General features: G+C 45.7%; 1 protein-coding gene across 1 annotated transcript in view; it reads left to right on the forward strand.

Moving 5' to 3' along the window:
* Positions 1-21,685, forward strand: part of POLA1 (DNA polymerase alpha 1, catalytic subunit) — a 329,365-nt gene that overhangs the window by 199,244 nt on the left and 108,436 nt on the right. The window contains exon 35 of the mRNA XM_055123017.1: positions 15,274-15,390. Within this exon, the coding sequence (XP_054978992.1) occupies positions 15,274-15,390 (117 nt within the window). The remainder of the gene's footprint in view (positions 1-15,273; positions 15,391-21,685) is intronic.

A 21,685-nucleotide genomic window follows, 5' to 3' on the forward strand; every position in this document is an offset into this window, starting at 1 on the left:
TAGTTCCCGATGTTCCAGCTCTCTCAGTTTCAGTATCAGTGATCCAAAAATCAGGTAACACATAGTGTAGACAAGGACATAGGGAAGGAAGTCCTTCCACTCTCTGGTGGGTTAACACCCCATTTTTACTATAGGGTAGTTTGTTGGCATCTGCCAAAATTTTAAATGAATATTCCATTTGGCTCAGCCACTCCAAATTGGATGTACTGTATAATGGTATTCCCGGCAGCATAATTGAAAGAGTAAGAGACCAAAAAATAATTATTATTGTCCAGAAGAAGAGTCATTGAGTTAGTAAAATAGACAAAACAGTTCTTCGTGGCTGTTCAAAAGAACATTCCACTTCTTAATGTAGTGATCAAGTCTAATTTCCTCTACTTTTAAAGGGGAGAAAAAAGCAAAATTCAGGATGGCATATACTTCCACTTGTATGTTTTGTTGTATTTTTTCAGGCCATAGCCGGTGGGTGGTGCCTGGGGGCTGGTGGGGTCCATGTACTGCCGGGGATCAAGCTAGGCCCCTGTCTGCCTTGCCAGCCTGTGTTCTAGCCCCTTGAGCTATCTTTGTGATGTCACCTCCCACTTTCATATTTTCATTATTTGAGGGAAGATGTTTACAGAGAAGTGAGATTACTGGATCATAAGGCAATTCATTTGTATTTTTTTATTTTAGGCCCACCCCCTGCTGTGCTCAAAGCTTAATCTTGGCTCTGTGCTCTACTATCTCTCCAGCCCCCATCTGTGTTTTTAAAAACAAGGCAAGAGGGGGCAGGGAAAGTGGCTTGACACTTGCCTTGCATACACGAGGCCCAAGGGTTTCATCCGTGGCACTGCAGAGTTGACAGAAGGAAAAGGCAGTCACTCATAACCAATTTCATGGAACCCAGTGTACTCAAAACAGCATATCTACTATGAAATTAAAGATACTAATAACAATTTTTATGTTCTCCGTTTTAAGCTAAGTCTTTGGCACGTGCTGTGGATTTTCCACTTGCAACACATTGCAGTTCGAACTTACCACGGTTCAAGTTTTCAAGACCCACTTGCAGCCACAGGCTCCTTTCAGCAGAGTAGGTGTAGGGGACACTGAGCTGGGACGCGGATTTGCGAGCGCCAGGTGGCCCCTTAGCTAATTGCCTGACTATACAAAGTGTTTAGTTTCCCTTGGCCCTCATTTTCTTCAGATAGAAGCTGAAGGATTAGACCAGAGCACTAAAGTCCCTTCCAACTTAAAAAGTTGCAGTTCAAACATATGTCACATCACTTAACCAAGTAGAGAATGGAATTGTACTTGCTTTCATAGACACCGTTTTCACCAGTTCTCTAATTCTGTGTTCCTTCGTGAAGCACACTTCCTATTGTAGGATCTCTCTTGTTGGTTCGATAAGATTCTTTGTTTGGCTTCTTAAAGAAAAATGTTGCGAACCCACATACATAATGTAAGCCTTGTAATAACTGGTCAGCTCCTTTAATCGAGTGAAATCAAAGTTGATTCTTCAGAACATAATCCAGGAGGTCTGTTTGAATGGGAGAGAAGAGTTAATACGCACAAGTGCTTTCGCAAAACAGTTTGCACATTCAAATCACTTGGGGAGTGTTTTCAGCCCTCGTGCCCCCTTTGTGCCCCTAACTGGTGATTCTCAAGCCGTGGGCCCCAGATGGGGGAGCAGCAGGAGCACCTGGGAGCTTAAGTGAAGCGAATTCGCAGTCCCTCCCTGACACCTGGCTGAAGCTGAAACTCTGTTAGGGTGTGCCCAATGCTCTTAGGGAAACTCTCCCGCTGGTGAATCCAGAGTTGCAAACATTAGAGCCAGGAAGGGATAGCAGGTGAGTTTCACACTGAGTGCCAGCTTTGATCCCCTATGGGTCAAGGGGATGGAGTTGTAGATGGACCGTAGTACACTTGCTAGGTATTTACTAGTCCTTATTTAAGGGCTTGGGCCATTTATTGGTATTAAAAGAGGTTGTATATTGCACAGAAGTGAAGCATTCTTGCCCTGTTTGTGGGATGGAGATGAGGGAACCAGGAGAAAAGAAAAAGAAAAAAAAAAACTGGGACAGAAGCCGCCCCCCAAAAAAAGAGGGGCTGGGTCAGAAAGAATTGGAGTACCAAGTGGAGAAACTCCAGATGGATTCCAACATATTTCATTTCTATACAAGGGTTTCTTAAAGAAGTTCAAGTGCCATGGGGATTTGAGGTCCACTTTATAATCTTGGGTCAATTCTTTTTGATGAAAAAGTCCCAAAGACTTGTTCTGCACTATCATTTGGCATTAAAAGATAAGTTTCCTCTCAACTTTTAGAATTTACCGAGGAATCTACTTAAATGCAGGTAAATTCAGAGTGTGCCTAAGCAACCCCCCCCACCACCACCACCACAAAAAAAAAGAAAAAGAAAAAATACATTTTGCAAGCATCCACAGCCAGTGTCACTGACGGAGAAGGAGTTCAAGTGGCACATTCTTTTTGCTCTCCCCTCCTCGGGAGACATCGCAGGGTCTGTAATTCCGCATATTCTGAGCAAGGTTCTATTGTGCTTTCTTTAAGGCGAATTCCAGCCTTCTTTCTGCCTGGGAGTTTCCTGACACAATAAGAACAGATCCGTTGTGGGAATCGGGTTCATTGGCTGTCTTAGAAGTTCGGGGAGAGCCACAGATGATCTGTGCGCCTCCATTCGCTCTGCCTCGTTAGCAGGCTGCGGGGGGGGGGGGGGGGGGGCGCCCTGGCTTGTGCCTGCGGGGTTTCTGCAGCCCTTTTTTTCTCAAGCTCTCTGCAGTAGAACTTCGGCAATCCGTCCTGGGTGTCTGATTTCGTCCGCATCCGCAAATAGTGCGGTTTTACATGAAATAAAAATAAACATCCATCACTTTCCCCAAAGCTAAGCAGTGTGGCAGAATTTGAGCCTCGGGGGCGGGGGGGGGCGGGGTGAGAAACGGTCCCTTCCCTACGAAAAAGACCCAGGCTTGTCTTACCTGCATAAAACGATTTCGCCATAACTTTTCTGTGCATCCTATTCGGGATCAGGAAGAAGCCGTGACACTATTTGTGAGGTCATGTTTAGCTACTAGAAATGCGGGTTTGATTTTGGTTTCAATTTGAGAGTTTGTAGTTCTTGATTGTTTGCTGAATTGGGCTCTCTCGGAGTATAAAGTGGCTTTCAGCACATTGATGATACTGGTCCCCATCTGCCTCAAATAGCAAACACATGCATTTCAGAAGCTTTGAGGGACAGCACCCAGTTAACGATTTCTTCACAGGCGAAAATGTAACGGTTGTTAAAAAATTACCATTATTGTTGCATCTTTCATTCTGGCATTTAAAAGAAGAAACTTCAGCTCGGCAAGTAGACTTACCTTGTCTTGCCAAGAGGAAAGAAGGGGCTTTTCTGCAACGCTAAATAGTTTTTACTTTATTGTCTGCCACGAAACAGCTGCTGATACCAGAAAAATGCCGTCTCATCATTGGGCCGGGGGTGTCCAAAGGAGGCCGGGGTAATGACCGGCTCCCTGTCCGGCCTGGCACTCTCCTTTCTCTCCATTGCCATCGCCGTGAAGAGCAGGAGAACAATATTCTGCAATTAAGGATTCCATTAAGTTGAAGAAAAGAGCAAATGGGGGATGTTTGTTCTCCAAGCTGAAAAAATTTGTCTGGGGTGGGGGGGATAGTGGTAGTGGTAGGGAGAGGTGGGTGGAGAGAAAAGTCAGGGCTGTTTGTTGAATATACTGTTAAGGACTGTTACCATCCTAATTAATCAAGTTAGAAATTACAGCTGTAGTCGGTTTCCCCCCAATTCTTGTTATCAATTTTCTTCTCTTTTGAGACAAAGCAAATATAAATTTTGTGTTCATTTGTCATTCGTTCTTTGACTTCAGCATCTCTGAAAATAACAATGTAGCACAAAAGCCCAGTATTTACCTAGTTGTAATGTGGGTTGCCATGGTGTTTTGCAAATTATTGCAATTATGTTCACCATGCGAGTCGCCCTTGGTAACTGGCGAAAAACTGATAATCCTGTTTTGAACAAAAGGTCAAATTGCTGAATAGAAAGTCTTGATTAACTAAAAGATGTACAAAGTGGAATTATTTCCTACCATTCAGAAATAGTTCTTGATCGGGTTTGGGGGAGGGGGTGAGTAAGTACATCTGATTACTGAAGTACAAAGCATTGAAAGGATGTTGTCTTGAGCCTTTCATGTAGTCTTAATGGTGGCTTTTTTGTCAAATTTACCCATTTGCGGCATTGAAAGAGGCAGCTGCATTTAAGCTGGAGAGACGGTGCTTTTTCAAGAGTTCAGTGCATGGAAAGTTCTCAGCAGTATCTGCAGTTTACTAGTAGCCCCTGGTCTATTAAAACTGATGTGCCGCATTTGAGCCCATTGCTCCTGGTACTTGTGAACCCCTCTGGCTGATGATCTAATAAAGTGCTCTTACTGGACAACCTCTGATCAGCTACTTAAAACGGAGTTGGGGGGAGGGGTTAGGAGGTTAGGAGGACGAAGCTCGTGGGCAGTGGGACGTGATGGGGGCCAGGAGTGGCTACACGAAAGGTTTGTCACAGTCATCATCATCGATGCGAATGTAGTTGCCAGTGGGTGTGGGGTTTTGTGCCCCAGATCCTCCAAACTGATCACATCTCCCCCTACCCCCCACCCTGGAAGAAAATGGAATTTGAGGCAAAGCTTAATAATAAAACACTGGCAGTGTCGTTTTTGTTTTGTTTTGTTTTTTAATTCAAAAATCCACCTTTGTGGATTTCTTACATCCCGGGCCGGCATTCATGAAATGATCTGCAGGCCCATGGAGCCACAAGTTTCCCAGGTTACAGCCAAAAGGTCTGATGGATTTCATCTCTCTGAATCTGGCAGATTACTGGGGGAAAGGAGTAATTTTCAGAAGGAGGGGGGTCTTTTTTTTTAATGGCCACCTGAAAAAATCAGTTCTCAAAACTTTTGAGAGTGTGTGAAAGTGGCATGAAAGCAAAGCAAACCTTAACAAGTTTGTGGGTTTACATTCTGCATCACCTAGCAACCCCCTGGCGCAGCCAGATCTCTTGTCTACCCTTAGTTCTGTTTACAGACTATTCAGGCAGCCCTTCGAAACCGTGAAAGATATTCAGTTTCATTAGAACTATTCTCAAGGAGAAAATAATTAAAGTTAAATGAACAAACATTGCTTGGTGATGGTTTAAACGCCATTCTGGTTTTAACTTGCCCTTTGAGGCAAATACGGAGATAGTTCACTCTCAACGTTTGTTGTTCAGGCCCATCACATTAACCCATACCAATAAATACTAGTCTACAAAGAAACAATATGAATCACTTTTAGCCTGACTTGAGCCAAGAAAAAAAAATTCTGCTGGTGATAAGGTTCTAGACAGGCCCTTTTGATTGAGTGTTTTTAATTTTGATTTCTGCCCTGGATATCTGAGCTGATCTTTGTGGACACTGAGTAAAAGGTGGGAAGGGCCCATGGGGAACAAGGCTCCTCTTAGGCTGATTTATTAGCTACCTTCAAAGATGCAGCATCTTAAAAAATAGGTATTCAAATCATATTCTGTGGAAGGGTGTATTTAAGTGACGAGCTTCATTTAATTAATGATTCTACCATCCTTAAAGCTGGCTTGCCCCACACTTTTTGAGAACTGCTTATGTGCCTAAGATGAGCTAGTCTCGAGGTTTCTCAATGGCTTACCCAAAAAATTTCTAAGAGAAAGTTGTGCCAGAAGAACTTGCCCTGGAAAATTATTGTCAGCAACAACCAGCACAATATAGAGCTCAAGATACTTTTCAGATGTCCTTCAAGTAGATCTAAAACTATAAACAAATCTGTCTTAGCACTCATTACAGTTTTCGGATTAATAGAGGTGATAGGTGCTTGCTGTAGGAAATATAAGGAACACAGAGACAGAAGAAGCCACCCAGAAAAAAACAGTGGCATCATTTTAGAGTGTTTCCTTCCAGTCTTTTTTCTGTGTACATATCGATAAAACTGACCCTTGAGTTTGCTTTTGAAGTTTCTTTGTTAGCCTGTGTACATAACTAACGTGATGTTTTTGAAGGCTGAAGACTTGAGAGGCAGGGGTGCTGGTGGAAGTAATGAACAATTTTCTTAGCGGCTCTGTCACTAAAATATTCATATAAGCACCAGAGTAGCCAGTTTACCATCTCATTCTACTCGATCGTTTCTTCCTTTTCCTTGTTGAAATAACGGTACGCCTTAGCTGACTTCCTTTTGTAACCATGTTGGAATTGGACATTCATTGCTGTTGGAATAGCACCTCCCCAATTCACTTGTAGCTTCGCATATGGGGGGTGAGTTCTTTTATGAAAATGTGTATAATAGGAAAGAAATTAAGGGAATATGAAGAGGAATCTGTTTGTTCAGGGTTTTTTTTTTCATCCAAAGTGAAGGGCAGCTGTGAAATCTTGTTTCTTACTATTTGTATGTTGTTAGATCTGTAACATCCATACTCCATGGCGGGATCGCTTGTGCCCTTTGTGCTTTGTTGACAGTTGACAGACAAAACAAAATTATGCTTGAAGCACAGGGTACTGTGTACTTAGTTGTGACCTATCAAAGCCTAAGAACGTCCCTTGCTTTTGAGTAGGATGAACGGGGAGACTAATTTGTAAAATAGACTTGGATACCCTAAGGAAGATTTTTTAGCTGCCCACATCAGACGCCACATGCCCTCCATTGAACTTTACCCCCTAATGTCATTTTTCCATATAAAGTCATTTTAAGTATATTTTATTCAGTCGCTTGCATGTAGACAATTTGAACCATTCTAGTATTGTCCTACAGAGGTAGAATAAAATTGCTGGTAATTGTTGGCTTTCTCTCTTCACAGTACAGTAGAAGATGGCTTGCATTTGGGCTCTTTAATATACCTTAGGTACATCCCACAATGCTCAACCTCTGATTGCAAATTAAAATAACGAGGTTGTGGTATTGAATTTGATGGGAGGCACAGCAGAACAACTCGCTAATTTATCATGTAATGTACAATCGCTGAGGTTGGAATCTGTCCACTTGCAGTGCTCTTCGGTATGTTTAAATGAAGACCACTGTTTGCATCTTAACCTATCATATCAGATGGGAGTGCCCCATTATCCTTTCAGCAAACTGATGGCGGAGCCTCGTCCCTGCACAAATGATTAGATCAATAAGTTTCAAATAACTTGGATGAAACGACATGTGACTGTTCATTTAAAGAGGTGCCTTACTTTTAAAAATCAATTTCAATGATATTTAAAGTGCTTACATTGACCAACGAGGCACCTTCCATTTCTTTTCTTTGATAATTTTGTTAAAAATATATTTTGGTATTAACTTCAGTGAATAGTTTGTATGTGTATTTTTCCTGATTTGCTCTTTCATCTCCTACCCTGGCACCTCTCTGAGACTTAATAATCACTCTTTGACATGCCAGCATGCTGCAGTGTAAAAAATTTAACTTTAAAAGCAAAATTATGTTCTTGTTAAAACTTCCCCCTGGAGATCTTAGGAAAAATTTCTCCCAGTTTTGGGTGCAAATGTGGGTCAGAAAGCAATTTGGGCTTTTTCTATATTTCTGGAAATTCTAAATCACAACATGTCATTCTTCAAAAGCAGCTGTGGGCCCATACTGTGCACTGTCTATAAGAAGACCCATTTTACACTGGGGATAATTCTGTAACAGAAAACTGACTGCAAGGGAACCCCAAACCATTTGTAAATGGTTTGGGGTGTGGTGGATTAAGTGTCTGGCCTTCTCAAAGTGCCTGCAGTTTGGGGAGCCATTAATGGCCATTTCGGGAAGATGGTAGGGCGTGTTGGCACACCCGCCCCTCACCTGCCACTGCACTTCTGGAGTGCTGTTAACGTTTTAAACTAAAACATACATCACCACAGCACTGCATGGTAATGTCTCTTCAAAGAGTTCTGAAAATTGCCCGGCTCAAGCAAGGCCACCTCTTTGTCCCTGCCTGTCGGTTCTGCCATCTTGAGCTTCCAATCCAGTATCGCATTCTCAGGGGGAGCATCCCGATTCGACAGCTGCTGATCACACAGTAGTAGCCCTGTGCAGACTGGTTGCAGACCATTGTGGCTCCATGTACTTTTTCGTGATCTCAGCTCTGAATTCTTCAGCAAATGTGAACCTCCGTGCTCGAGTTGCTGGAGGAGAGTTTCAAACTCAAACCAGGAGCCTGAGCACCCAGTTGTGTGTATTGGAGGGGGGGCTAGAGTACGGTGGTTTGGGGCCCGTGCAAAGTAGTATATCATGTGTTGGGAGATCGCTAGAGTAGAGGGAGAAGTCCTTGGAAGTTGACATTGCACTGGTGAGAAATGGAAGTAAAGCTTAAGGCACGGGCATTTTTAGACAGAAGGTCTCATTTTAGACAAAATGAGCAAAAATCAGATAAAGACAAGCGACAAAACCAACCCATGGGCTAAAGAATTTGTGTAAGAGGATGGGGAGAAAAGGAGATATGGAGGCCACAATCTGAAAGCCAGACCAAAGTATGGTCTTTGACTATACACTATGGAAGGCACATGATGAATGTTAGTTGAGTGCCCTTGGGAAACGATAATTAGCAAAGTCTTCATGGTGGGTGTGGGAAAGAAAGAGGTTGGGAGACCAGGCTGGGGCAAAGTTGGTAGTGGTGGGACTCAAGAAGACAGTGGACAGACTTTGTGACTGATAGAAATAAGAAGAAGCCACCATCGATCTGAGTCAAAGGCATGAAAACTATGGATTTTAGATCCTTCCCTTAGTATTTTCCTGACTTGTTTTCATTTCATTGCTTCTATTGGTTTATTCAGCAGATTTTCGGAGGCCCTCCTGTGCACTCTGTGTATGCGTTCTCCTAAAAATACGAGTGTACACAAATGAATAGGAGTTTGTGTTTAAGGTGCAACTGCCAGGAACGCCTCAGTTACAAGAGGAAATCGATCCCTTTTTAGCAAGTGCAGACAGAAACCATTTTAGTTAAGGCCTCCAAAATATAATTTAGCAATCAGAACCAATCAGCACTTGACACAGTTTCGTACACAATGATTTCAAGGAATTAGTGATGCTCAGCCTAAGGCAACAGATGATAGATCTTTGCATGTTTCAGTGAGAGCTTATCTTGCTCTGGGACGGTCTGGTTTTACCTTTCCTGTATAGATGGAGTTAAGCTCTGGGCATCTGAAAACTTCCTGACCTTATTCCTGTTTTTTTTGGTGTTTACACCGGGCATTGCATAGTAAACTAACATATCTATATGCATGGCAGGTTTTTCTTCTAGAGTTGTTTTTATTAAACCCCAACTCTTTTTATGAGGTTGGACTTCCAAAAAACTCTTAAATTAGGTTGGACTTCCAAAAAACTCTTAAATTATGGTATTTCATTCACTTGGCAGCTTAATTTAGGGCTGCATGTTATTTCCCAACATGGGGGACAGAAATGACTTTACTTTCATTCCCGTGAGTGATACTGCTAAAGTGAATTTGTCTGATATTAGTATTTTGATTTGCTTGATTTCAATCAAAATACAGGACTCACCATGAGGTCTTTTATGGCTTGCCCAATCCCGAAATATTTTTAGGAGCCTGGCATATATATATTTTTTAAGAAGCCGGCTAGTCCTTGAGTGGTAGATTTAGTCTAGTTCAGACTCATTGGGTGAACAAAGGGTTAACTAAAATGTACTTGACAAAATTGAATGGAAGCTAAGCTTATAGTGAATATGATTAGGGCCTATTTCTCCCATAGTAGAGTTTTGTTTAAAATACCCCACAACCACAAGCTTAATTACCAAAATAAAACAAGAGGCATAGAGTTACAGGCTTGTAATATTTTTTCAGCCCCAGTTCCCTTCACACAGTTATCAGCATGTTTAATTTCCATGCATAATAGCACTAGTTATTGTTGTCATTTGTAAAGGGAGATTAGCAGATAGTAAGTACAAACAAACCCAAATAAGTACTGAATAGAGAGGTGACAAAAAAGAAAAGACCTCTTTAATGTTAATTATAACTGGTAGGAAGTCTAGGCAAATTATATTATCTGTTTTCTATATGATTTGAAAGGACATTTAGTTAGTGCCTCTGTCAAAGCTAGAGTTTGGTGTTTGCTTTAGAAACAGGTGAGGTGACAATTCAGCTTCACCCTGGCTGGCAGCTTACTTCATGAGTCATGAAGTGGGAATACATTGATGGAATCGGGTTTCAAAAGCTTTGGCTGAGAACCTCAGCTTTTGAACATTAGGATTGAAGAAATTAAGGAGGAATTTGCAATTCCAGCTTGTACTCTGACATTTAATCATGTCTTGTCTCAGACTAGCTACCGGTTTGCTTGCTTATGTTTTTATCTTGTTTAGAATCAGACATTATAACTGGGCTTGCAGAGTTAACGGAGACATATATTTAAAGTAGGTGAAGCCTCAAATAACAGCCTTATGTCACTTCCCAGGGTCGCAGAGCTGGCTCAGTGCTTGGCGTACCGGAGCCCCAGGTTCAATCCCCAGGAGTACATGTACCCCCAGCACCATGGCACTCCTCGCTTTAATTAATAAATATTTTAAAATAATTTTAATGATAATATCATATTTAATAATAAATATTTTACTTAATAAAGCACTTATTGTTTTATTTACTACCCTGCGTAATTGCCTGATGCCAGAAACACCTTCCAGTTTTTTAAAAATTGAATCACCATGAGATCAGTTACCAAGTTGTTCATGATTGGGTTTCAGTCATACAATGTTCTAACACCTGTCCCTTCACCAGTGGATATTTCCCACCACTGGTGTTCCCAGTTTCCCTCCTACCACCACCTCCCTCCTCGGCCTGCCTCTATGGCAGATTCTCTCTCTTTCTCTCCCCCACCACCCCTTTGGTCATTATAGTTTGCAATACAGGTACTGAAAGGTTATCATGTGTATTCCTTTACCTACTTTAAGCACACAGTTCTTGTCCAGATTGATCATTTCCAGCTATCATTGTCATAGGGGTCCTTACTGCACCCCCCCAAGTTGTTGCAAGCTTCCAACTATGGGTCTGTCCTCCTGGCCCTAATTTCTGTTGTCCTTGCGTATTAGTCTCACACTATTTGTTATATTCCACAAATGAGTGCAATCACCCAATGTCTGTTGCTCTCCCTCTGGCTCATTTCAGTCAGCAATGAGTCCAAAGATGGACGCTCCGTGTCCATTCAGATTTCATGACTTCATTTTTCCTAATGGCTGCATAGTATTCCACTGAGTAGATGTACTGTAGGACATTAGTGCTGTACTGTAGTAGGTTCATTCTGCCGTCATCAGTTCTCCGCACTCGGGTTGTTTCCAGATTCTGGCTGTTGTGAATAGTGTTGACATCTTCCAGTTTTGAGTGTCCTCAAGTGAGCAATACCGTTCCCCGGAGCTCTAGGAGGGAGGGGCGCAGTTAGTTGCCTTTGGCGCCTGGCAGGCACTGCATTCGCTTAAAGAAGGTATACCCCAAACTCACGTATGAATAACTATGTAAGTCGCTATGCCTAAATAAATTATATTTGAAAGTACATTTCCAGGGGACCAGGTGATTTTCTTTCCTTGAAAAGGGAGTGAGCGGTAGGCCACGTGTGGACTCTTTTTAAATTTAACACCTTTTCAATGGTCCACTCCATTCTGCCCAGTTGCCCTTGCCAGAAAGGCACAGCCAGATATCCCCAAGCTTCCAGTCCCCTTCTCAGGGAGTAAAAACATCACTCGGCACCCCCTGCCGCCAATTGCACTTCAGGCTCCTGCTCCCCTGAACTGCTACAGCGCGCCACCCCCCCCCCCCCGCAGCGGACACGTTTCAACACTGAACTGGCATAAAATAACCCGCATTTCTTGTCCTTTCATTCTGGGAGGCCATCTACTTGGGAGCTGAAAGCAACGTTTTGGCAGAAGGAAACCTAAGAGTGGGGTTAAACGTGTGGGGCAGTTGTGAATGAGTCTGTTTCAAAAATCGAAAAACCTGAATGAAAATGCATCTTCAAATCAAGAAAACGCAGGAGGCAGCCCTGGGATTCCGTGTCGGGCCGGTGCTATTTATGTTCTGGCCCCCGGCCTTGTGCTGTGGGTACCTGCTCTCCATCTTCCACAGTCACACCGGCCCCTCGGCCGTGCATGCTCCTTCCAGGAAGACCCACTGCACTGCTCTCTGAGTCTTTGTAGACCAAGCTTCCTTTTTTAGTTTGTAACTTCTGGAGACCATATGTAGGAATTTTGCCCCATAATCTTTGTGGGGTGGGTTGGAGCGATAGCACAGCGGGTAGGGTGTTTGCCTTGCATGCGGCCCACCCGGGTTCGATTCCTCCGCCCCTCTCGGAGAGCCCGGCAAGCTACCGAGAGTATCCTGCCTGCACGGCAGAGCCTGGCAAGCTCCCCGTGGCGTATTCGATATGCCAAACAAGTCTCACAATGGAGACGGTACCGGTGCCCACTCGAGCAAATCGATGAGCAACAGGGATGACAGTGATACAGTGAATCTTTGGGGGGGCTCCCAGGTAGAGCTCGGGAGGCCCAGAGGCCCTTCTTGGTGGTTCTTGGCCAACAGGACCGGCCATTTAATGCGAGGGTTTGAGGATGTGCAGCTCATGCCATGCATCCCAGAGATGACCCCAGCCACCCCAGCGCTACTCGGGAGGCCAGGTGACAGGAATGGGGTCCAGATGGGGCTTCAGCGCAGGTTGGGCATAGCCTTAGCCTCCGTATTATCTCTCCAGCCCTAGGCTCCAGGGGTCTCCCAAGCAGTGCTCGGGAAGCCACTGAGCAGTTGCTAGCCTGGGAGCCGAGCTGCTCAGGCCCTGCCATCTAATGGCCCAGTGGTTTAGGCCAGGGGTGCACCTGGCCAAGCTCAGGGGACCTGGGCACAGTGCAATGGAACCAGGGTCAGCTCCAGGCAGGCATGTTCTCCGCCTGCTGAGCTGTTGCTCTGGCCTAGTAGGACTTGAATTCAGTCCCAGAAGTACTTGAAATACCGTGGAGCCAGTGCTGGAGCCAGTGGGCTTGTTAGCACCGGCCACTTCTTAGGGGCAGAACAGAGTCCCTGACTGTCACACAGCGCTCTCTGCTGTGACCCCAGGAAAGAGGCCGCCTTGTCACTGCGACCCTTCCTGATGCCACAGCCAAGTGTTCTTTCGCCCTTGCTCTTTTGCACATTTTCTTGCCACCGGAGTGCTCTCTCTTGCCATCTCCCTTCACCACATGTCAGTTTACTCCTAAAACCATTCCAGAAACTCCCACCTCCATTCCAGAACACTCCCAAGACCCAAAGGCAGTTGGGTCCCTTTTTGTCCCGAGTGGAAATGCCGTGCCGAGGGTCCCAGAGTCTCCCCCTGGGTTGCCCTGTAGCTATCCACGTAGGTGCCAGTGCCTTCGTGGGCAGGCCTGAGCTTTCCTCACATTCATTCGTGAAGTCTTACCTTACTTGTTTAACAGACCAGGATTTGTTACAGGCTCAATGCCACGTTAAGATGACAGGCAGATGGGCTGGAGCCATAGCACAGCAGGTAGGGCGTTTGCCTTGCACAAGGTTGACCCAGGTTCGATTCCCAGCATCCCATATGGTCCCCCGAGCACCGCCAGGAGTGATTCTTGTGTGCATAAGCCAGGAGTAACCCCTGTGCATCGCCAGGTGTGACCCCAGAAAGCAAAAAAAAATTTTTTTTAAGGATGACAGGCAGATAGCTATCTCAAAGCAACCACGGAGAACTAAAGCAATGGGAGAAAGGGTCTCTAAAAGCTCAGGAGTTGGGCAGTGGTAATTGCAAACCATGAGGGGGGAAAAAACGGTCAGTCGATGTCCTTGAAAATCTGGCAGCCAGCTTTGCCTCCAGAGAATGAGTGTAACAGGGTCTGTTTTTATTTTAAAGGAAATAACTGCTTACACATAGTAAGGGGTTCTTTTATGCCAAGTTTAGTGTTGACCACTGTAGAGCAGCGTTCTTCAACCATTTTCTACACCTGTCTGTACCTATCCAGCAGTTAGACACTGGCACACCGCTGGTTTCCATTCTCTCTCCACCTGCGGACCCGCACCATTGCTCAGAATGACAGCTGAAGTCCGGTGCTCTAGATGTATTAGACCCCTTGCAACACTTTCAAGTATCATTGTGCCCATTTTCTAGAGGAGGAAACTGAGCCAGTTGTTCTGCGCCATTGGGAAGTCTTTCATTTCTACCTTCTAGCCTTGGGGAATCTTCTTTATCAAAACACAAGAACCCATTCGTTTGATTTCCATGTGTAAGCTTAAGAAAAGGAATTTAATGGCAATGCGGGAGGCCCAGATTTAGTTTCCATTGCCACGTGTACCCAAGCACCAAGCTGGCAAGTAGCCTCTGAGCACCACCAGTGTTGTCCAAAAACGGAGCAAAAGGAAAGAAAACAAAATAATATCGCATGTGACATATGGACAGTCCTTCAAAAGCTAGAAAATGAGCTTCCATATGACCCCGCAATACCACTTCTGGGAATATATCCCGAGGATGCAAAAGAGCACAGTAGAAATGACATCTGTACCTATATATTCATCGCAGCACTGTTCACAATAGCCAAAATCTGGAAACAATCCGAGTGCCCTAAAGAGCAACCAGTTGAGATTGGAGATGCATGTCGAAAGTAGATAATGGACCAAACATGATGACCTCTCAGTGTCTGTGTTGTAGGCCATAATGCCGAAAAGTAGAAAGAGAGTATGGGGGAATATTGTCTGCCATGGAGGCAGGCGGAGGGTGGGAAAGGGGGGTATACTGGGGATATTGGTGGTGGGGAATGTGCACTGGTGGAGGGATGGGTGTTTGATCATTGTGTGATTGTAACCCAAACATAAAAGCTTATAACTATCTCACGGTGATTCAATAAATTTTTTAAAAATTAATAAATTTAAAAAATATATTGCATGTGACTTTTTTTTAACTTGATGAGTTTCCTAACTCTTTGGGGGGCCACACCTGGCAGTGTTCAGGGCTTACTCCTGGCTCTGTGCTCAGGGATCACTCCTGGTAAAACTCAGAGGACCATATGGGGTACCAGGAATCAAACCTGGGTGTGCCGCATGCAGGGCAAGCACTACCCCCTGTATTGTCTCTCCAGCCCCAAGTTTCCGAACTTTTTGAGTGCGGGCTTCTAGATTGGATCTGTCTGTCTGGAACAAAAGGTATCAAGTTACTTCATAATCTCCAAGGAAGGCTTGAAAAAAATTGAGTCTCAATAGCCAGGGAATGAACCTATTTGTCGGTGTCGAGGATGGGACTCTGATGTTCTCTGTCCTGTTTGTCTTCCAGGGCTGGTTGATTTGCGAGGAGCCAACCTGCCGCCACCGAACTCGCCACCTCCCCATCCAGTTCTCCCGATACGGCCCTCTCTGCCAGGTCTGCATGAAAGCCACGCTGCGACCAGAGGTAATGGCCCCGGCTATGCTCTACAGGGTATCGGAGGGGGTGAAGGGCTGTGCCAGCCCGGCCCACAGCTCTGGGAGGCAGATTTGCTATCTCCCCTGTGTCAACACCCTACACCATATGTGTTTTTTAACCTAGACTTCCCAACGATTTCGACATTTCCTTGCAAGGCTGCATTTATATGGGAAGGGGAACCTGCCTACTTCTCCTAGGGGTGACTCAGATGTCTTGGTGCCACCTCATGATTACGGGGAAGAGATGCCAGTCTCTGTGGCAACCGCTGTTCCCTTCGGAGCTGGCAAGTTCTCCTTTTGTAAGGAAACCTTTCAAACCTGTAACCTCCAGGGTTTGTTTTATTTTGTGGGCTTGATGATTAATATCCAAGCAGCAGCATAGTGGAGTAAGTTTGAAGCTTTACTCTGGTGGGTACTGGAGGGTAAGAACCCGGTGAGCTCGTGGCATGGAAAGACCTCCCTGGTCATTAAAACACCTTCCCTGCCATTCCCGCCTTCTTCCAAGTTGAAGCACATAAGTTTATGACATACAGGTTTCCTTAGAGATCTTTATAACTCACCATCTGTTCGTGCTACGTGATTTTCACCACCAAAAGTCTGCTTTCCGTCCCTGGCCCCTTTTGCCTGATTTACCATTTGGCCCCTTTCACCTGGTTTACCCACCTTTGAGCATCCTTCACCTCCGCAGCATTTCCCAGACGTTGGTGGGGAGAATGGTCAAAGGTTTTCTGTGCACGCAGTGTTCCGTGACCCCATTCCCGTAGCACGGCCTGGTCAGTCAGCGTTAAGCACATGGACTGCAGCATGACTGGGGGAGAAACGAGGCCACGCAGAGAACCTGTTACTGATTACATGTTTTAATGCAAGGGCAGGCTTCTGTAACCAAATACGCGCTTCAGATCTGTCCACAGAAAAGGCTTGATCACCGGCTGGTTTAAGGGAAAATGTTTTTGATTTGCGGGCCGCACCTGGCTGTACGCAGGGCTTACTTGTGGCTTTTTGCTCAGGGGTCACTCCTGGCGGGCTGGGGGGGGGGGGACCATATGGGGTACTGGGGACAGAATTCAGGTCAGCTGTGTGCAAGGCACGGGCCCTACCTGCTGTACTATTGGCTCTGGCCCTAAGCAATATAATTTTTATTTCCACGTTCTGTTCGTTTTCTGTTTTAATTCCAAGCTGACCGATGCTGTTTCCCCGGAAGTTGGGGACTACAAATGGCCACCGCTGTTCTCTGTCTTCCCTTGGTTTTGTATTTGCATGTGGTTGCAGTCATAATGAGAGTAGGAGGATATGATTTTGTGGGCTATTTCTCTTTTTTTAAGCGCAGAACCGGGGATAGAACTCCGCGGTAGATCAGGTGCTTTATATGTGTGAGGCCCTGGGTGTGAGTCCTGACCCCGCCTGGGCCCCCGAGCGCAGGAACGTTTCCCAAATACCAGTGAGCATTAGCCCTGTAATTAAAAAGACAAAGAAAAAATTTCAACGCAAGTTTAAGCATTCCTTAGTCGGCATTTTAGGCTACTTATGTCTCTTTACTGGAAACTTTTAATGGATTTTTCTGCTGCTTAGAGTGAAGTTGTTGCTACTTAATTGTCCTCTTTATGATGTTCTTTCCGATTTTTGTTTGGTTTGGTGTTTGCACCACACCTGGCAGTGCTTGGGGCTTACTCCTGGTTCTGTGCTCAGGGTTCAGTCCTGGCAAGGCTTTGGGGTCATAGGGGATGCTGGGGATCAAACCCTGGCTAGCCATATGAAAGGCAAGGTGCCCTATCCCATGAACTATCTCTCCAGTCCCCATTTTATTGGGGGGGGTCCCAGTATGTTGTGGCCAGTCAGTCCTGTAGTGCTGGGCATTACCCAGGCCATCCCAGGGTGTTCGGGAGCCCTGCATCGTGTGTCTGGCAATGTTTGGGGGACTTTGTGGGGCCTGGGATCAATCCCCTATCCTATCTCTCCTGCCCCAGGATAAATGTTATTTTGGCCAGTGCCGGGGATCAGACTCAAGGCCTCACACATGCAAATCAAATCTCTGCTACTGAACTACACTCCAGCCTGACTTCTCTACAGTTCGTAACCCCGCATGTCTGCAGTGCGTCAGTGCACTGGATCCCCGATTTGTCTTGCCAGGATGCCAGACTTGCCAGACTGCTTTTTTTATGGCTTTATCCAACTTCTACTGTTGCCAGTACTTGATGTCTGCACTAGTATTCCAGTTTTCCCACCACCTTTGCAGCATTGAGGCATCATCACTAACTTCTTCTTTTAACCAGTTAAGTATAATATGTCCCTTGCCATTAGCAAGGTGAACTATAGTTTGTATCTTTGTATCTTTGGTCATTAGCAAAGTGAAATATAGTTTCTTTATATATATATGAAATGCATAGTGAGTGTTGGCTGTCATAGTTTATGTCAGTCACATCCCAAGACTTGAGTGGGTATAGAAAGAGAGCAGAAGTCCACGTACTCCAAGAAACGCACCACACACACACACACACACATACACACACACACACACACACTGTTGTAGAGGTAGGAGAACCATCTTGCTTCCTGAAACAACGCTGCCTTTGCAACTCTTGACACATTCAGTGATTGCACTGTCAATGAAAACCGGATGACTTCCTAGCAAGTCAGCCAGTTTTCTGATCTCATTCTTGGTACGAGATCATGAAGGGAAAGCGTACGTCTGGTTAGTCATTAAGCTCCTGGTACAAGTGGCTGGCAATGGTTTAATATGCCCAGTTGTCTTTTATTCGTTACTATTCATGGGTCCAGGCATGTGGCTCAAGCTGGGTCCTTGAGTAATTGCCCCACATAGGTGAGGCCCTAGAGGCCAGCTATGAAAAAGAAAAGGTTATTCCTTTAATGAGGACTCCAGCATGTTTCCAAAGTTGCTCTTTTGTTTTTCCCCTTCGGAGCTTGTCCTTCGCCAGAAGGCATGTTTCAGCTGGCGTTTATCTGATTATCGAGGAGATCGGTGCTCCACCGCCTCATGAGGGACTCGGTAGCACCTCAGCTCACAGGGCCACTCCAGACACAGCCCCCTGGGAATTGCAGGCGGGGCCGGGCCTGGTTGGTGATGCCGCCCTGAGCCCTCTCGGGATAGCCCTGTCTCCCGCATCCTATGTTGAGTGAGTCGTGACGGGGTAGACTTGGTTCTCTAATAGTGAAGAACTGAGCCTATCATTTCTTAATTCACTGTATTAGGTTCTTAGGCCGTTTTCGTAGGAGGAAATATCTGCAACTTGCCAGAGCTCATTTGAAGGGAGGTCCAGAGCCAGTGGCACCGGGGACAAAGCATGATCACCGCAGGCTTGTCCGGGATGACGCTCATCTGCTTCTTAATTTCTCGGCTGCCGCCTATTGGTCACACACCACTTGATTAATTGCTATTGGATTGAATGCCTACAATAGCCTAGGCCCCGGGTTAGGGGCTAGGGTCATACCCACGAATAGGGCATTTCCTTATTAAAGCTAGTGTGAAATGACACATTACATGAAATTGCTATCATGGAAACAGACACTAGCTAATGACAAATTATTGGCCTTTGAATGTAACACTGATTACCAAGAGGGGCGGATGTAAACGAGACATGCCACAGAGACAGCGGAGGTGGGGCCGGAGCACTTTGATGGCAGGGAAGAGGCAGCGACCTTGCTCACTAAAACCAAGCAAGTTGGGGCTGGAGCGATAGTACCACAGGCAGGGCACTTGCCTTGCACATGGCTCACCCAGGCACCCCACGTGGTCCCCCCGAGCCCTGCCAGAAGTGATCCCTAAGTGCGGAACCAGGAGTAAGTCCTGAACGCCACCAGATTTGGCCCCAAAACAAACCCAACCCCCCAAAAAAACACAAGCATGTTAACTAAGGATTCACCAAGCCATCTTACCTAAATCCCAATTTAAAAAATATTTTTAATGTTACCCATCACAAAAAAGAGGCATTTGTAAATGTTTGGACTAAGGCACCAGGCTAGTGGGGGCCTGAAGTACGTTGTTCGGGTTTGCTGGTATCGTTGTTCGGGTTTGCTGGTATCGGTCTTGCCTCGGACTGCCGGTGCATTCTCCTGATAAATATCTCCTGGCTAGCCCTGAGTTGCAGTTGGGGATGTGTCAGAATTGATTTGGCATATGGATACTCGTTCTTCCTCCGCCTGTGCCGCCCGAGTTATGGGAGGAAGTTGGGTCAGTTTCGGTCCTGGGATTCGTACAATAACTCTTTGCTCAGATACTTAGAACAGTAGCAAGTTTTATTTTTTAAGTTCATGGGACTTAGATAATATGCAAATTGCTGCTTATTAAAATCATCATTGTCATCTCATTACTCATCGATTTGCTCGAGCGGGCACCAGTAACGTCTCCATTGTGAGACTTGTTGCTACTGTTTTTGGCATATCGAATATGCCATGGGTAGCTTGCCAGGCTCTCCAAGAGGGGCGGAGGAATCAAACCTGGGTCGGCCGTGTGCAAGGCAAATGCCCTACCCTCTGTGCCCTCGCTCCAGCCCACTATTCTTTAGACATGTGTTTTTCATTGGCTAGCTAGGTCTTTTATTTGGCGTATCCTGGGGTTTAGTCATTGGTTCTAGTTTGCCTTAGTGGTATTTACCCAACCTATACCGACTCTTCCCTCTGTTCCCAGCTATGGCAAGCAGTTATGCCATACCTACCCTCGGTTTGCTGAGAGCCTCTCAGCTATGTGAAAGGAGTTCTTGCTTGACCCAGTATTTCTGGGTCTTCCGCCACTTCTCCAGTGTTTCGCTTGAAGAGCAGTCTCCCCCACCACCCCCCGCCATAGAGTTTGTGTCCTCATAAAGTAACCAAAATGCATCCAGTACTTCAGGTGTCCTTACTAGATCTCATTTGGAGCAGAATGAGGCTGTCACTGCCAACTTTTCTAGGCAGTGAACTTTTAGGAAGTCTGTTTGAAATCATATGTTTTACTTTCTTGGCATTCATATTCACAGTATTTCATTTCTGATCATATCCGTGTACTAAAATGCATGGGGGGGCAGAGCATATGTAATTGCTGAAAAATAGCTCGTCGGGCTTTTGAGATTCCAGTGGTTTATTTAGGCCAAAGCGTCAGCTTCCCTTAGGAGGAGGGTATTGGTTTCCTGGGGCCACTAGAATGACGTTCCACAGACTGGGTGGCTTAAACACATACATTTTTGGTCTCACGGTTCTGGAAGTCTGAAATTCAGGTGTCAGTGGCTCCATTACTCGTGTGAAATGTGTAGGAGAAAAGCTTTGTCGGCCTCTTCGAGGAGTGATCAGTCTTGGGGTTCCTTGGCTAATAGATGCTTTATTTTAATACCCGCGTCTGTAAGGCCGCTGGCCACCCCTTTCCTGCATGCCTGTTTGCTAAGGACCCCGTCACCGGATTCTAATCCAGTTCGTGCTCGTCTCAACTGACCTGCCAAGATCCATTCTCCAAGCAAGGAAGCCAAATGCTTCCTTGACAGGTCCTGGCCACGAGGACTTCCACAGCTGTGGGGCGGGGCGGGAGGTGGTGACCTGGTTCAACTCATCACAGGTAGGAACTGCCCTCAGCTGAAGGGGATGGAAAGCAGACAGTTTTTAATAGTAGTTAAAATAAAAACTGAGCAATTCATTCTTTACCTCACTACCTTCTTCCCCGCCTACCGTCCCCCATCTCATTCTTTTTTGAAAGTCTGATCATTTCGGTCCTAGGGTTATGTTGATGTTCAGGTTTCTGGCATTGGTGTGCAAAGTTACTACACAGCGCTGCCACCTGTGTGCTCATGACCCTCCTGTACCCCACCCCTGTGTCGCCTCTGTCTGACCTTCCTTCCCCCCCCCAGTATTTGTGATCTACAGCTGTGGTTTTGGGCGCCTCCTGTTACCTCCCTTCACCCTCACCCAGGTGTTCCACCTGTGCTACCAAGTTAACTTCCTGTCATCCTAATCACCGCCCCACCCCCTCTGCTCCAGCCTGGCACTCTCGGGTCTAGAATCCAGTGCCCAGGACTTGTTATTGATTGCCACTGTCCTTAACCTTGATTTGTTCCCTCTCCACCACAGCTGAGTGAGCTCCTCCCGTATTTATCCTTCTGCCTCTACATGATCCCCTTCGTTCTTTCTGTATCACGTGATGGACATCCAGATGTGGGCTCTCCAGAATTGCTTTAGTGGCTCCATAGTGTCTCATTGATGTCAGGTTTCCACCCGCAAGGTCACAGCGTGGTCCTAGGGAGCTGCACAAAAGGTTCACCTGCCTACAGCGTCAGTCTTGAATAGCCTTCCTCGAAGTTCCACTCAGA

This window comes from Sorex araneus, chromosome X, assembly GCF_027595985.1.
Source record: "Sorex araneus isolate mSorAra2 chromosome X, mSorAra2.pri, whole genome shotgun sequence".
Lineage (NCBI taxonomy): Eukaryota > Metazoa > Chordata > Mammalia > Eulipotyphla > Soricidae > Sorex > Sorex araneus.